Source organism: Stegostoma tigrinum, chromosome 36, assembly GCF_030684315.1.
Source record: "Stegostoma tigrinum isolate sSteTig4 chromosome 36, sSteTig4.hap1, whole genome shotgun sequence".
Classification (NCBI taxonomy): Eukaryota; Metazoa; Chordata; class Chondrichthyes; order Orectolobiformes; family Stegostomatidae; genus Stegostoma; species Stegostoma tigrinum.
The window spans coordinates 25,724,157-25,741,860 of NC_081389.1; the positions used below are offsets into that span (position 1 = coordinate 25,724,157).

General features: G+C 43.8%; 1 protein-coding gene across 10 annotated transcripts in view; it reads right to left on the bottom strand.

Annotated features, from left to right (window-relative positions):
- neo1a (neogenin 1a) overlaps window positions 1–17,704 on the bottom strand; it is a 189,975-nt gene that overhangs the window by 151,890 nt on the left and 20,381 nt on the right. Inside the window, exon 1 of one of the 10 annotated variants that reach the window (XM_048520566.2) lies at window positions 14,554–14,587. The exons of the other annotated variants lie outside the window; for them this stretch is intronic. Coding sequence (XP_048376523.2) covers window positions 14,554–14,572 — 19 coding nt within the window. The 5' untranslated portion in view covers window positions 14,573–14,587. Of the gene's footprint in view, window positions 1–14,553; window positions 14,588–17,704 lie in introns of those variants that run through there. 10 annotated transcript variants of the gene reach the window in all.

Genomic DNA, 17,704 nt, shown 5'->3' on the forward strand with positions numbered 1-17,704 from the left:
TTTGAGATTCTTAGTCCATTCATCAAAAAGTCCACTTTCAGTTTTCATTCTGGAATCATACTTGACTTTAAACTGAGAAAGACAGGTATAAACACAGAAAACAGAAGCAAGAATTGGCCACTGAACCTGTTCTGCTATTCAACATGATCACGATTGGTTCTCTTCCTCAATAACACCCTCATGCTCTTTTCCCATACCCCTTGACACCCTTAGCCTCCAGAAACCTATTTCATTTATAAATAAACTTATTTAAGACTATGCCTCCACCACATTACGTGGTTGAGAATTCCACAAGGTCACCATTGCCTGAATGAATACATTTCTCCCAATCTCAGTCTGAAATATTCCTACATCCAGTTTTTTTAAATTTCAAAACTGCTTTAGGGACAATGTACGTATATAAAAATTCTTTTATGATTAAAATATATTTTGAGATAAAAAATATCATTCCTGCATCTAGTCTGTGACAGGATAAGGGAGAAGCCAACATTTGTAGGACAGCAAGTTGACGAGAATGGTACAGGAAACTGTGTGCAAGGGTTCTCGTGATACTTAGGCTAGCTGTATCCAGTAACACATCAACACAGCAGTCAACCCTCCAGAAAAGAAATGGGCTCAGTTTCTGCTTTGAATAGCCATTACCTTTCCCGTTCCAAAGGTTGGAGTGCAGCTCTCAATCTCCCAATACTTATACTCTTCCAGCTCACCAGGCCATGTCTAACCACATACTGGAGCAAATCGACATCCATGGAGCTAATGGCATGTATGTGTAGGAATAGTGGCCTTTGTAACAACTCACCATGCAGTTCCTAAGCTTCAGAATATGTAAGCTGCACAGAAGGTCATTGGGTACCAGCACAAGGTGACCAATCCTGATTTATTTTAACTCCAATGATAGTTAATGACAACAGGATTTCAGGAAAAAAAATTTGAGGTTTGTAAACACTTGTGTATAATTATTGCATCTTTTTACTTTCTTCAGATGCATCATCGCGCGGTTGGGTGATCCAGAGGGGCTGGAAGCGAACTGGGCTCCACGTCCAGATTCCTGATGGAAACAGTTGGAGTCGCCAAGCTGCACAATGATTTCAGCTGGCCAGCAGATGGACCGCAGTGTAGATATACCTGGTCGTGGCCAGACAGGACTATCGAGTCAAGGATAGATTTCCTGTTTGCTTCCCACATATTCTTGGTCAGATCTACTGAAGTCAAGTTGGTGTTCCTCTCTGACCAGTGCTTCCTGTCACACACAGGATGGCCAGTGGGCTGGCAAGGAAATCCAAAAGCTGAATATGAAACTGTTGACCCCAAAAAATGTTGAGGAGCTCAAAAGGGATTGCACGGGTTGGAGAACAGTGAAGACCCTCTGAGTCTCTAACAAACTAGTGAAAAACTGTCAAGGGGAATATCAAGAGTTTCTTTATCCTCAAAGGAGGTCAGAAGAAGAGAAACAGGCAGGGAAATATGTCCAAACTCCAGAATAGGATGTAGAACCTATTCCTGCTGCAGACGATTGGGATTGATACCATGGTGGATCTCCAGGAGGTGAGGAACCAGCAATCTGTTCTCTTTGCCTCAGTGAACTCCAAGATAAATCTTCCAGTCTGGGACCCACACCTTGAAGGACGATGATTCATGTTTCTTTTATCAGAGAAACGATCGTCTGTGTTTGTGACTGTGTGTGTGTGTGTGGGATGGGCGGGAAGGGGTGAAGAAGGACCAGAAGGCCTTTGACAGCATATCACACATGCACACGTGGGATGTGGTCTCCAAAAATGGACTTTGGGAGGGAATTCACAAATAAATCTGACTGCTCTACATGAACATCATTAGCACAGTCTCAATAAATGGGTGGGAATCATAAAGTTTCCTCATCAGATATGGAGTCAGGCAGGGCTGTCCACTCTCTCCCAACTCATTTGTGTGTTGCATACAGCGTTTTGCTGAATCATCAGGAAAGATGCGAGTCTGAGAGGGGTGACTATTCCAGGCAGCGGAGGCCTGCAGGTCAAAGCTTCCCTGTACATGGACAACGTCTTGGTTTTCTGTTCAAATCTGCTGTCAGTGCACATATTCATGAACATCTGCTGGGAATTTCGTTTGTCGGCGGTGGGGGGATGGATGTGCACCAAAACTTGGGAGGTGCATCCTACCAACCTGAGACACAAACATAACTGGTCAGCAGGTGTGAGATACTCTCTCTGTTGCTGTTTGTGGCGGAGGCCTGGCCTATTCCCTGGATCTTTGCCATTGCAGTCACTCAAGCCATCCATTTATGTGAGGTCAAAGACAGACGATGTCCACAGGAACACCGTGTACAAAACTCTGGATAAGACAGGGGAAAGGATATAGCTAAAGCAACCCACATCCTGATGGCTCCTTTTGTGTGTAGCTGCATCAAGCTGTGCATAGACCCTCAGTAAGCAAACACTAAATGTCACTACATACTGAGGTTCTACCTGTTCCTAGTGTGGCAAAGGGCGGGTGTGGCTTTGTTGTTGTGGAATGCTCCAAATAGTTGGACTGTTCCATATCACCTGACCTCCGTGGAGAAATTTGGAAAGGATCACATCTTTGCTCAAAAACCCATCAGGAAGTGGTCAGCACATAGCATCCTCGATATCATGAGGGAAAAGGAGAAGGTGGATCCTGTTGCATGGTTTCCTCAGCAGACTGTCCATAAGACCATAAGATATAGGGGTGGAAGTGAGGCCATTCGGCCCATCAAGTCAACTCCGTCATTTAACCATGGCTGATGGGCATTTCAACACCACTTCCCTGCACTCTCCCCGTAGCCCTTGATTCCTTTTGAGATCAAGAATTTGTCGATCTCTGCCTTGAAGGCATCCAACATCCCGGCCTCCACTGCACTCCGTGGCATGAATTCCACAAACCCACCACTCTCTGTCAAAGTTACTTGGCAGAACACCTCATCACCAGAACTTTCTAACAAGCAGCAAGATATGGCTTGGCTGGTGGTGAAAAGGGGACTACCTGTGAGATCCTTCATGTATGCCCATACACTCTGTGCCACCGCATGCTGTCCTCGAAGGACAGGTGGGTAGCGACTGTTATATCTCTCATTCTCGAATGTGCCTTTGCAATGGAAATCGGGAAAGAGATGCAGTGGTTTTTGTTGAATTTCTTCCCAAGCAGTTCCATGACACTGGACTCAATGGTCTCTTCCCCATGCACACATCGAGACAAACATCGACTGTTCCTGGAGGAGCATCAACTCAGTGAAAGATGCTCTTGGGTCTGCAAGAAACTTGTTGATCTTCCAGACAAGGAGTTGACCTCAACCAAGTGTTGTAGGGTGGCACGTTCCAAGGGACGCACTAAAGCTTTGGGCAGCTGCTGCCAAGGCACAGTGGAGAAAGACCCACTGTCTGAACTTGGAATTTCTACTGTGTGGAAACAGGCCACTCAGCCCAACAAGTCCACATCAGCCCTCCGAGGAGCATCCTATCCAGACCCATCTCTCTATCCTACTCCAGTAACTCTGCATTTCCCATTGCTAACATACCTAACCTACACATTCCCAGACACTACACGTAATTTAGCATGGCCTATCCACCTAACTTGCATATCTTTGGACTATGGGAGGAAACAGGATCACCCAGCAGAAACCCATGCAGACACAGGGAGAATGTACATACTCCACATGGACAGTCACCCAAGGGCGGGATCGAGCCTGGGTCGCTGGCGCCGTGAGGCCGCAGTACTAACCACTGAGTCACACTGCCACCCCATAGCTCTTCCTGCTGAAGCACAACGGGGATCCACTCAGTTATTGGACTCTCCCAGTGCCTCAAATGCATGTGAATATAGTCCAGTATAAGTAAGAAATGCCTTAAGTATATTTGTTTTCCATATGTAAAGACTGCATAGAATTATGACTGTTCACACAGAAAGATTTTTTTATGAATGAAGTGTATTTTTGAAATGAAATAAAGCTCTTGGATGAAGTGATATTTATGATTCACAAGTGATTTCTTAAGAGGTGTGAACTCAAACAGATCCAAACCCAGCATGACACCCATGGACCAGCAAAGACGTTTCCATGGTGACCAAGGTGTTCAGTTAGCACTGCAGTAAGGCAAAACTTACTGAGACACTGCTGTTCAAACACTAGCTATTAGCTTTATTGGTGAAGGCATTGCTCAAAATTCATTCCATTCAGCCACAATATCTGCAGCTGCCCACATTGCTAAAGCAAGTCTCTCTGCCACTCACTAACTCCTCACTCCACTTTGAATCCATTTGGCTGCTGAAACCAGGATTAGACACACCAGTGATACCCAAACATACAGAAAGATGTGGGAGTGAGAGAAAAGAATATCGAAGGAGATTGAGACTGGAATAAAGAGGGGCATGAGGTAGGAGGCATGTGAGGGCAGGTTACAAACATGTGCACAGCTGAACTTCCTAACATTTAAAACACAAAGAACTTGCACTTCTCTAGCGCCTTTCAAAACCTCAGGACACCGGAAAGTTCTCCCCAGCCACTGAACAGTTTTGGAGCGAGGTCTTTGTTGCAGTATGGAAAATATAGCAACCATTTGCACACAGCAAGATCCCACTAATCTCAGTGACATAAATGACAAAATAATGGTATTTGTGGGATAAATATTGTCCATCGTATTGGGAGAATTCCCTGCTCTTCAAAAAGTGCCACAAGATCTTTTACATTGACCTGGAAGGGAAGTTAGGACCTTGATTTAACATCTCATCTGGTGGTGTAACACTCCCCAGGCACAGCACTGCACATGTTAGTCTGGATTGCTGCAGGGCCTGAGCTCAAGATCTCTGACTGTGAGCTAAAAGCATCACTGGCTGAGCTGGGCTGGCTAGCACCTACAGAAAAGGGTTTGAAAGAGTAACAACTCCTTGATTATTCTGCTAATCATCAGGAAGTCACCTGCAAATGATTCAAGTCATGTAGAACTGTTGACACAGCATTCAATAAGGAGGGAAAATGTATAGGAACTGACACTGTGATCTGTTCAACTGTTGATCAACAGAGTTTAATTCCATTGAAAATCTCACACTAAATTGGAGTTATAATGTCAGTAATGATTGCTCAGAGATGCTAACTGAGCTGGTTAACAGCCAGCGGAACCAAGAGGATATGCATTTTATGGTCATCATGTCAGAAGTCACAACACCAGGTTATAGTGCAACAGGTTTATTTGAAATCACAAGCTTTCAAGTGCTGTTCATCTGATTACTTGAGGCAGAGGGATAATTACAACAAATTGAAATGGTCATCTTGATAAGTTGTCATGATCTCTCTACCATAATTAGTTTGTAGTGTTTTGGATTACTTCATACTTTGGTTCGACATGTCTTTTTTTAAAATTTATTCATTAACAGGATGTGGGTATCATTGGCTAGGTAGCATTTATTGCCCATCCCTAATTACCCAGGGGGCAGTTCAGTGTCAACCACATTGTTGTGGGTCCGGAGTCACATGTAGGCCAGACCAGGTAAGGATGGCAGCTTCCTTCCCTAAAAGACATCAGTGAACCTGGTGGGTTCTTCCTAATAACTGACAACAGATTCATGATCATCATTAGATTCTTAATTCCAGATATTTATTGAATTTAAATTCCACCATCTGCCGTGGTGGGATTTGAACCTGGGCCCGCAGAACATTATCTGGGTCTCTGGATTAACAATCCAATGCTAATACCACTAGGCCATCACCTCCCCCATGCCTATACCTAAAATGTTATTCTAGCGATCTGGTTTGTCTCCAGCACCATCTTATTTTTAAATTTTAATGGATTATCTCTCTGCCTCAATTAATTCGATCATTGGTTATCCCTTCATTTGCTATTCAGTTGTTAACACTTTATTCACACCATGTGACACTTTTGATCACTTGCAGGGAGTTGTTATTCAGCCTGTTGACACTTTACAAACACCATCTGTGTGGTCTTTTGATCTCTCTGCCTATAAATTTTGAGCCTGTGTGCTTCTCTTCACTTCACCTGAAGTAGCAGTGCTCCAAAAGGTTATGATTCCAAATAAACCTGTTGGACTGTAGCCTGGTATTGTGTGACTTCTGGCCTTGTCCCCACCAGTCCAACACCAGCACCTCCACATTCTGGTCATTATGACATACAGCCTTGAAATACTAACTGAACTGTAGAGCTGAATTTGCAGCAAAGTCCCAAGGGGATCAGATAGCTGAATGATTTCTCCTTTCTCTATGGATACAGAATACATTTCTCTCTCTGCCATATGCTACCATAATTGGGGTACAGAGCTATAGTTGAACTGGTTTCTGAGCTTCTTCCTAACATCCACTTTGTAGCAAGCAAAATCTAGAACAATATCCAGCGGCTCAGAGGGTGTAGGTCTGTTCTCTACATTCTCTTGTTACTGAATACACTGATCAACTTCAACAAGACAGAACATAACCATCATCCCTTGGGCACTCAATGGCATTACCATCATTGAATACCCCACTATCAACATCCTGGAGTTATTGCCCCACTGACCAGAAGCTGACATAAACCAGCCATATCAAAACTGTGGCAACAACATCAGGTCAGAGGTTACAAATTTCTGTGGGGAGTAATCAGCTCCTATCTGCCTAATGTCTCTTACTATCTAACAAGGCACAGGTCAAGGGGCATGACAGAACACTCACCACTTGCCTGGGTTTAAGCAGATGCAACATATATTCTATTTTTCTGTAACACTTAAGATACTCAACACTATCCAGGACAAAGCAGCCCAATTGATTGGTACCCCATAACTCCCTCCACCATCACAATATCATGCAGCAGTGTCCCATCTACAAGACATATTGCAGTAACTCAGCAAGGCTACTCCAACAGCACCTTCTAAACCTGTGACTCTGCCACGACTAGCAAGTTCCTCTCCAAGACACACACTATCCTGACTTGGAATTATATCACAATTCCCACATTGTGGCTGGATCAAAATCCTAGAACTCTTTCCCTGACAGCATTGTAGATGTAAAGACACCCAAAGAACTGCAACAATTCAAGAAGGCAGCTTTTCATTGGCTTCTTCAGGGCAATTAAGAATGGGCAAGAAAAGCCAGTTTAGCCAGTCATTGAATAAATGTAAAACAAAAGACAGAAAAAAAACATAGCTTGCATTTAAATAGACTCTTCGCTACAGGACATCTTAATTGCTTTACAGCTAAATAATGCTCTTGAACAATTTTTCACAATGGCCCTTTTTTTCAGGTTGATTGATTGTGAAATAGGAGACAGATAATGGGGTCAGCTTTCCTGCTCTTCTGATGCTGCCTGGCCTTCTGTGTTCATCCAGCTCCACACCTTGTTGTCTCAGGCTCCAGCATCGGCAGTTCCTACTATCTCCTCATGGGGTTAAAGGGTCCACTTGCCTCTGATTGGTGGGGATGTGACATGTGGTACTCCCACAGTTCTGGGCTCTCAGCTTTCCGCCAGTGACTGAACAAAGGAATAAAGCTAAAGCATGAAGGTACTGCAATGCTCAGAAACATTGAAACATTTACTCTGTTTCTCTTCCCAGAGATATTGGTACACCATCCAAGAATTTTGAGAGATTTCAGTTTTTATTTTACGTTTTTGGTATCCACGCTGCATTGCTTTCATGTGGAAGGAATAGAGAGTCGCATTCAAGTTTGTATGTGATAGTGAACAGCCTTAAGTAATATTGATTAGAGCTGACAGTTGTAACCCATTGAACTATGAGTAGACAAAACTGCGGCAAAGAGACAGCTCAATTTGAGAAAGTCTAAGATCCAGATAAACACAAATTGGAATAGTTTTGTAACAGTGAAAAACTACAAATTATGGAAGAGTAAGATTTTGGCATTCATATGTGCATGACTTATTCTTCAGTTCTACTTCCAATGACAGGTCTACCCCACTGTGCCACAATTTCCAGGATGGGGAGCGCAAAGAAGCAGATCCCAAATCCACCGTGGCCTAAATGGGGAACAAATCTCAAAATAGAACTGTTAACACTAATCTGATCCATACCAGCCATCCAGTCAACTGAGTCCCCCACAAGAACTGAGTCATTGTAGCAACATATACATATTTTTACAAGCATGTTGTTGTAGGGAGCTACAGATTGTGATAGAAGGGGCCGCAATTTCTTTCCATCACACGGTGACCAGGAATCTCTCCTACTCTTACTGCCTGACACTGTAGTAATTTGGAAGTATTTTCAACTTGTTACTCAACCTGTTTGGCCACATTATAAACTCGACCACCTTGGGCAACAAATCCTGGAGTGGAATTCACACCCAGAACTTCTGGTTCAGAGGTAGGGACACACCCCAGTGCACCTCATGACCACCTATACATTACTAAAAACTAGTAATTAAACAAACCAAAACAACATAAAAACAAGCATAAAAGAAACAAACCAATTAAACAATGGCCTTTATCTCAAGGAATCTTGGATGCAATGCTTTGTGAAAGTTGAGGCATCTTATGGTCAAAACTCAGGCCAACAGTGACCACATCTCAGACATGATACATTAACCTTGGAAAACGTACAATGTAGATTCCGCGAAATGATATTATAGGTTAAATTATGAGGGAACATTGCAAAGTTTAGGATGTTGAAGTATGATTTGATTGAGGTCCTTATAAATGTTACTGATGATTTTACCAGGGTAGAAATAGACGTTCTCCCCGTGTCCGTGTGGGTTTCCTCCGGGTGCTCTGGTTTCCTCCCACAGTCCAAAGATGCGCAGGCTAGGTGGATGGGCTATGCTAAATTGCTCATAGTGTTCAGGGGTGTGTGGGTTATAGGGGAATGGGTTTGGGTGGGATGCTCCAAGGGTCAGTGTGGACTTGTTGGGTCAAAGGGCCTGTTTCCACACTGTATGGATTCTATGATTCTATGGATCTCTTTCCATTGGGGGAGGATTCCAGAACTGGGAGACTACCTTAAAGTTAGTGATCAGCTATTGAGTGAAATCAGGACACTTAAATCTTTATTCACTGAGAACAACATAAGAAATGGAACAACAGCTGGAAAATGGAGTTAAGGTGACGATCTAACCAAGTTACAGAGCTGGTTCTGATGCCTGGACAATATCCTTTTCCTATCTCAAATAACATTTAAATCTTATCAAAATTCAGCTTTGAAAGATTGCAATTGTTGCAGCAATCACAGCCCTTTGGAGAAAAAGTTCCAAATTTCTATCCCCCTTTCATGAAATGTTTCTGGATTTCAGTCCTGAACAGCCAAGGACCAATTTAACAAACAATATCAAAATCTTACTGAAATCACAGGATGAGCCCTCTACCCATCCCAACATCCTTACCTTATTCCTGTAACTCTGCAATAACCTACCTAGCCTGCATATCTCTGGACACAATGAGCAATTTAGCATGGCCTCCCCACTTAGCCTGCACATCTTGGACTGTGGGAGGAAGCCAGAGCACCCAGAGGAAACGCATGCAGTCACAGGAAGAATGTGCAAACTCCACACAGACAACTGACGAAGGATAGAATTGAACCTAGGTTCCTGGCACTGCGACACAGCAGTGCTGACCACTGAGCCACTGTTTCACCCAAAAGGACCTGGAGGTATCAAACAAAGATGCCTTGGGTTTAAGAGGCACCTTAAGAACAACATTCAGTCTATCAGTTCTGCAAATTAAATCAAAACAAGCCTTTCACTTTACAAACTTCCACAGCCTATTTCCTGGAGGCTAATCAGCTGCAGAGACCAGCAGGATGGCAGAGCAGTCTCACAATCATTCATAATTCATTAAGTTCTATACTGAAGTGAAGTTAAATTAACCAAAGCTTCTCCTGCCGGCAACAGTTCCTGGTTATCTGTAAGTATCACTACAGCCCAATTAATAAGCCAGGGCCAACAGTGTTGATCTCTTCCCTTCCCATATCATGTCAACTGGTTAGAAGGACATGTTGAAGTCAATTGCCTGAAGGAAGCCAGCAGTCATAAGATCATTGTCAGCGACTCAGCACAGAGTTGTCCTTGTGCTCGACAAACTGAGATCAGCCTCTCCCCACGTCAAACTGTGTAATCTATCCCTAACCATTTAAAACTCCTTCCCTCTACTTTTATATAACACCTCTCCCGCTGCCTCACCCTATTGTGCAAGGTGATCCTCTCCCCAACAGCACAACCACTTCCCCACTGTGTAAATCCCTCCCAACGTGTAACCCTACTCACCCTCCCCCACCCTGTATCTCCTCCCCCATGATGTAAATTCTATTCCTCTTCCCCATCGTAACTCCCACCCATCTCCCACACCCAAACCAACAGTGTAACTGCTCCCCAACATCAATCACATAACTCTCCTCATCTTCTCAACTGGAAATCCCCTTCTTCCATCACTCACCCCAAAGTATGTAACCCCTCCCCATAATCGAGAGAGTTACTGACTGTAATCTCCTGATCACTTGCTTCAGTTTGGGTAGTCGACTTGAGTTCACATCCTTATAACCATTTACCCTAATGATAGCTTAGAAAAAGCTAATCAGCGTCTCGAAACATAATTATTGAACAGGTAAACCCTCGCCAGTCACAGAACCAATTACACAGAAAAGCTCTTTAAATTGTACGAGGTACATATCCTTCTGGAGTATAAACTGAGAAAAGTGGAAGTTTGGACATTGCTGTGTTGAAAACAATGTACAATATGTGTTATCGCAAGGTGTAGAGCTGGATGAACACAACAGGCCAAGCAGCATCAGAGGAGCAGGAAAGCCTACGTTTCAGGTATAGGCCCTTCCTCAGAAATCTTTGTTCTGAAGAACAGCTGTACCAGATTTGAAATGTTAAGTCTGTTTCTCTCTCCAAAGATGCTGCCAAGCCTGCTCAGCTTTTCCAGCATTCTCTGTGTTTTTTTCTGTGCTCTTTTTGGAGCAACTCTAAAGATCAAACCTAGAACTGTGTGGCACCCCATTATTGGTTTCACAATGTCATGCAACTTTCGGAGAAGCTGAATAGTATACCCTTTGAAACAAGCTGTCAGGAGGTGCTTTCGGCTTGAAAACCTGTAAAACAATGGCCTTTGGATTTTATTTACGTTGCAGCTTGTCACTGTCCTAGGAGAGCAGTTGAACTCAGACCGCCAGAAGGCCTGCAAGCAAAGTCAGGTTTATCCCTTTCTCACCCACAGAGGGTGTAAAATGAACACAGGTTTCTTTTTTTACTTATATTCTCCAAATGGGGAAAAATACCAAAAAGAAGAACTTCTAACTCAAGCAAAGACCTAGGTGCAGCCGACAAGCTACCAAATTGTGAAACAGCTATTACTCTGCAGTTGGTAACAATGTGACATAATCACCAAATGCTAAAAGAAGGGTCTAGGCCTGAAACGTAAGCTTTTGTGCTCCTAGGATGCTGCTTGGCCTGCTGTGTTCATCCAGCTCCACACTTTGTTATCTTGGATTCTCCAGCATCTGCAGTTCCCGTTATCTCTGATACAATTTTAACCTCACTGCGAAGCCTCTTCCAGGGATGCCTAACCTGAAGAAGTCACCCTCCTCCCTCAGGACAAACCACAGGGAATCTCTCTCCCACTGCAACTTTCTTGTATCCACCTTCGATCCGCCTCCCCTTCTCTCCCTATTTACTTCAGAACCCTCTCCCCATCCCCCTTTTCTGATGAAGGGTCTAGGCCCAAAACGTCTGCTGTTGTGCTCCTATGATGCTGCCTGGCCTGCTGTGTTCATCCATCTCCACACTTTGTTATCTATGAGAGAAAATCCCCTCTTTTAACAGGTTTCACATGCACACTGTGGTCAGTGGGGGAGGGAGCTCACAGACACACTGTGGTCAGTGGGGGAGGGGGTTTACAGATACACTGTGGTCAGTGGGGGAGAGGTTCACAGATACACTGTGGTCAGTGGGGGAGGGGGCTCACAGTCACACTGTGGTCTATTGGGAAGGGTCTCACAGACACACTGTGTTCAGCGGGGGAGGTGTCTCACAGACATACTGTGGTCAGTGGGGGAGGGGGTTTCATTAGACACATTGTGGACAGTGGGTTAGGGACCTTATAGTCACACTGTGGTCAGTGAGGAGGGGTCTCACAGACACATTGTGCTCAGCGGGGGAGGAGGCTCACAGGCACAGTGTGGAGAGTGGGGATGGGGTGTGGGCTCACAGACACACTGTGGTCAGCAGGGTTGGGGGAGGTTACAGGATAGTTTCTTGGAACATCAATTCTACTTAATGAAAACAAAGCTCACCCAATCCAGCATTCCATTCCCAAGAGGCAACATTCCCTGCTCTGACCCAGCTTTGCTCACATTTTGTTCTTATTCTCCCATACTTCCCATGGCACATGAGCCACAAAGACAATGTTTCTGCTTGGCCATGCTGCAAATATTCAGACCCCCTGCATATTTCTTCTTTCTCTCATGTTTCAAAATGCTCTGTCTCAGTGAAATGGGCAAGATTTGAGGCTGACAGAGGTTATATCACCAGTTCTCTTCCTGGCTCTCTGTAAGAAATGTCAAGCTAGCTAACTGCCGAGGACCGCTGTATATTCCCAAGAGACCAGGTCAAAGGTTAGGAACTGTCAGGTCATTAATGGATGTAGTTACTAGGTTACCACAGTCGTATTCTCTGCATTTGTCACCTGGGAATCTATCATCCGAAAAGCCTGCACAGCAACAAGGCACTAGGTTCCTGTTAATCTCGGGAGGAAGAACGGGTGCAGGCCTAAGGAATGAACAGTAAATAGCAGAACAGATGGTTATCGCAGGAATTGAGTTTTCACAATGACATAGAAAAGGGACAGATTCTTAAACAAGCAGCAAAGGGCAGCTTCTATCCCGAAAGCCTGTGCAAATGTCAGACACACAGATTGCTACTCAGCCTCTGGGTCAGTCAGTGAATGTACTAGCCATTGTGACACTATAACCAGGCCCCGGGCAAGACTCCAGGAAGCTCACACTGAACCATGCAACAGTACCCAAGTAAACAACAATGTCATTGAAAAAGAAGTAGTCTTATTTAATTAAAAGACAGCCTCTTTGTGGGCATCAGTAAATCGGAACTGATTAAGTGAGTGGAGGTACATGGCTGAATTTCCCAAATTACTCTAGGTCCAGCTTACACTCAGCGCATACACCACCAGAATTTTTTATTTATTCAATCATAAAACATTGATTGTTTTAATGGAACAAACTGAACAGAAGATCAGCTTATTGGAACATCAATTTTACGGAACAAAAACAAAGTTCACCCAAACCCGCACTGCATTCCCAAGAGGCCAACATTCTTTCCTCTGACCCAGCTTTGCTCACATTTTGCTCTCATTTGCCTGCACCTCCCATGGCACATGAGTCGTGAAGATAATGTTTCCACTTTTCTATGCTGAAACAAAGGATAGCAGTAACTTGCCTCCCTCTTCTGGGTCAACCAGACAAAATGGGACCATCGTAAAAATACAACAATGTTTTCGAAAGGGCCATAATGTGGTGATGCCAGTTTTAGACTGAGGTGGGCAAAATCAAAAGTCACACAACACCAGGCTCTGCTGTAACCTGGTGTCGTGTGTCTTTTGACTTCAAAAGAGCAGCATTAAATATATGTTATAGGGAAATGGTTTCCAGGAAGAGCAATCTCACATCCTTCTAAACCAGCGTACACCTCCAGCATTTCCATGTCTCATGTTCTACACGAGAATGGCAGCAGCACAAATCCCACCAGTTCCATAGCCTGTCCAACTGTACATGAGCATGACGCAGCAGGATCCCATCACTAGAGTTGCCCCTCAACCAAATCTTGTGTTTTCTGGAAAACCACACTGGCAATATTCCCACTGCAGCCATCCTCAACAAACCAACAACAACTAATACATGCAATGCATTTATCCACAGTCTTCCTCAACAAGATCCTAACTGCCCTACATAAAGGGGCATAATAGAAGTCTTACCCTGGTGAGAAAATAGTGCTGTACAGTTAGACAGCAAGAAGCCCTTACCTGAATAAACAGTGACTACACTGTTACACATCCAGTGACACTTAAGCTGCTGAGAAAGAGGGCTTCATTGTTGGGTTCTCAATCCAGAACAATCTCTGCAGTTTACATAACATACCTCCAAAACAAAATCCAACAGTCTAAAGAAAGAAAGTACAGGGAGTGTGGGAGAAACAGCATATTTATGCATGTACATTATTTTTGAAAAGACTTCTTGTTGTCATGATAAAAATTATTTTTAAAAGTTCTGCATACAATGTTTCTGCTGTAAGGTTGATAAAAAATAAGTTTTAGTGGGCTGTCACCAAGATCCTTAAAATTTCTCCAAAATTCACTATCGTTCCTTGAAAATCAGACAAGCTCCAACAATTGTATGGAGCATATTCACAGCCTCTATCAAGGTGATGTCAACTTGATTCAAAACAATTTTATTGTCAATTTCTGTTCTTCGAATCCATGCCAAAGGTCTTGTCCACTTCTTGAAATATTGGATCACAAAGTGCTGGCAGCAATCTTGTACCATGATTCAAGTATCAATTCATCAGTATCAGTCAGTCATTCAAACGGGAAGGTTCATAGCGGAGCATAGACCTACCCTCATCCAATAGCCACATGTTTTCAGCCACTGAGATCAGGAATCCTGGATGATCTACTTCCCCAAAAGTCTCTCCAATATAGCTCAACTAATGAAGCACACATTTCCAGAACAATTTTTTAATTACAGTGTGCATGGTGAACTGCTCACAATTTGAGTTGACGTAAAATGTATTTGGCAACAGTTCCAACTTTCAGTAACTTCAAAACAATTGCACAGCTGTAAACAGAGCTCCAAACTCCCAACACAAACTGAGACCTTCTACGCAGATTCAGCCTGCTCAAACATTCCTCCCTCACACGGAATACTTTGAAGGCCCCACATATTTTCTTCTTCATAAAGTAACAGTTCTTTAAAACATGTCTAAAGCAAAGTCGTATGCTAATCTACTTCAGGGCTTTATTAAAGTACAGAGGGTAACTTCCCACCAGCCAATCTCAAACAAATAGCACTTTACTACTTAATTGCTATCCAGCATTTGAAAAGATCTCAAACGCAATTTTTTCCACACTGGTTTCTAAATGGGCATTTTATGAGAGGCCAGCACACAGAGAGGCTTGTGTGTCCAGGTTGTAAACTCACAGCCTGTGGCTCTTGGCATCGTTCAACAGGCCTGCCTGTATTTCCAAAGAAAACAAGAGTGAAAGTTTGATGAATGACTGATTTCTGGAGGGGCCTGTAGCTGACTGTGAACAAACAATGTTTAAAAATAGCTGATTTTCAGACACTCACCTCAACTTCAGTCTCTCTCACTGTTTTTTGTTCATTATTTCAGTCTGCACCTATCTTTGAGGGGGGGGATCAGATTTGTGTTGGCAGCCTTAACAAGCGCTCCCATAGACAGGAAATCCCAGTAAGACCTTGTTGCAGTCATGATCACTTTAAAAACTTCTAACAGTTTCCCTATCTCCTTCTACAAATTTCATGCATGTCAATGAGCTAATGGCTCTTTGCTGTGGAGGGTACAGCTCATACGGTCCATGCAACAGCAAATCATTTTAACACCAGTTCAAGCAATTTAATGGGCTTTTGTGTTTTTCCTGTTGATTATTAAAGGGTACAGTTCAATGATTAGATTCCCTACAGTGTGGAAACAGGCCCTTTCGCCCAACAAGTCCACACTGCCCCTTGGAGCATCCCACCCAAACCCATCCCCCTATAACCCACACACCCCTGAATACTACGGGCAATGGCCACTACAGGCAACTTTAGCATGGCCAATCCACCTAGCCTGCACAGCTTCGGACTTTGGGAGGAAACTGGAGCACCCGGAGGAAACCCACACAGACACGGGGAGAATGTGCAAACTCCGCACACACAGTTGCCAAAGGCTGGAATTGAACCCGGGTCCCTGGCACTGTGAGGCTGCAGTGCTAACCACTGAGCCACCGTGCCGCCCAGCGCACCCAGCATGATGTGAGAAGATTACCAAGTGTCCAATCTTCATGGGTCAATTTGTCCTTAAGGGAGGGCCCAAAGCTCAGTTTGTTCATATTCCCACATACACACTTTTTAGCAGCACTCACTGGTTAGTAGTTAGGATTAAAAGTGATTGCTCCTCTGTAGACCAAGAACACTGAAGCCCCAGATGAGATTAGTCACAGACCAGGTATAAACCTGGGGACTGGTGTGTGCAGGATCAAAAGTGAAAAAGGCATTTAATGATTGAACAGACTGGGACTGTGTGCCCCTTGCTCCAACATCCCCAGCTTCCTTTCTAATTCATTCCACAAGCCAAATACAAAAGCCTTCAAGCACTGCAATAGCTCCCTCAGAAAGAATAAGTGGATGTTTTTCTGTGCAAAAACACTAAATACCCAAGTAGAATCAAAAGTTGCAAAGCACACAACAGAATTAACACAGAATTTTGAACTTAGAGGTATTCTGCAGGAGCATAAACGGGAAAAATCCCAACACTAAACCAAAACAGAACATATCAGGGCTTGCTCAAAGAGAAAATCAAGCGTATGCTGTAGGAGCAGCGACATGAAGAGGGATATCCAGAGTTTAGGGCCTTGATACTAAAGACACAGGCACCAATAACAGCCTCACTCCGTTTTGCCATTGAGACAATCCAATCAAGGAACTTTTTTTGTGACCTTCGCTTCCATTAGGCCATCGGGCCAAACCTCTTGCAGTACACCCCTAACCATAACCACGAACTTACGTTTTTTTGAAATGTTTTTTTTTCCTGCCTCGCCTTTGCTAAGCTCATCTCATCTCCACCACCCACCCCATGTTGCCTGAATTCAATTCCCATTAAAATTATCACTATCTTCCCTTCCTGGACCCCTTCTGAGCCAATGATTTCTTTAAGTAATGACCCTGGTCCTTTAAAATTCCAAAATTACCCTGACCTCAAAAAGAAAATATTCTATCCACCTAATATAACCTCCCCTTCTTCCCCAAAGGAAGCTGCTGTCACCTCTGAAGTACACTCCATTCCTTCCCAGAACTTTGAATCCTTGCAATTTGCCTAAGCATCAAAACAGTTCTTATCAAGCTGGTATCCTGTCCATGGTAAATATTGCCTCCCCATCCTCCTCCAGCTGTCTAGTCTTTGGTTGAAGAACCACAACCCTTTCCTCCAGTTTACCAACTGTATTAAACTGTTCCCACCAGGTTCAGTTCTTATCTATTTGCAGCCAAAGCATCACATAGAACATAGAACATTACAGCACAGTACAGGCCCTTCGGCCTTTGATGTTGTGCCGACCTGTCATACTGATCTCACGCCCCTCTAACCTACACTATTCCATGTACGTCCATATGCTTATCCAATGATGACTTAAATGTACCTAAAGTTGGCAAATATACTACCGTTGCAGGCAAAGCGTTCCATTCCCTTACTACTCTCTGAGTAAAGAAACTACCTCTGACATCTGTGCTATATCTTTCACCCCTCAATTTAAAGCTATGCCCCCTCGTGCTCGCCGTCACCATCCTAGGAAAAAGGCTCTCCCATCCACCCGATCTAACCCTCTGATTATTTTATATGTCTCTATTAAGTCACCTCTCAACATTCTTCTCTCTAATGAAAACAGCCTCAAGTCCCTCAGCCTTTCCTCGTAAGACCTTCCCTCTATACCAGGCAACATCCTAGTAAATCTCCCCTGCACCCTTTCCAAAGCTTCCTCATCCTTCTTATAAT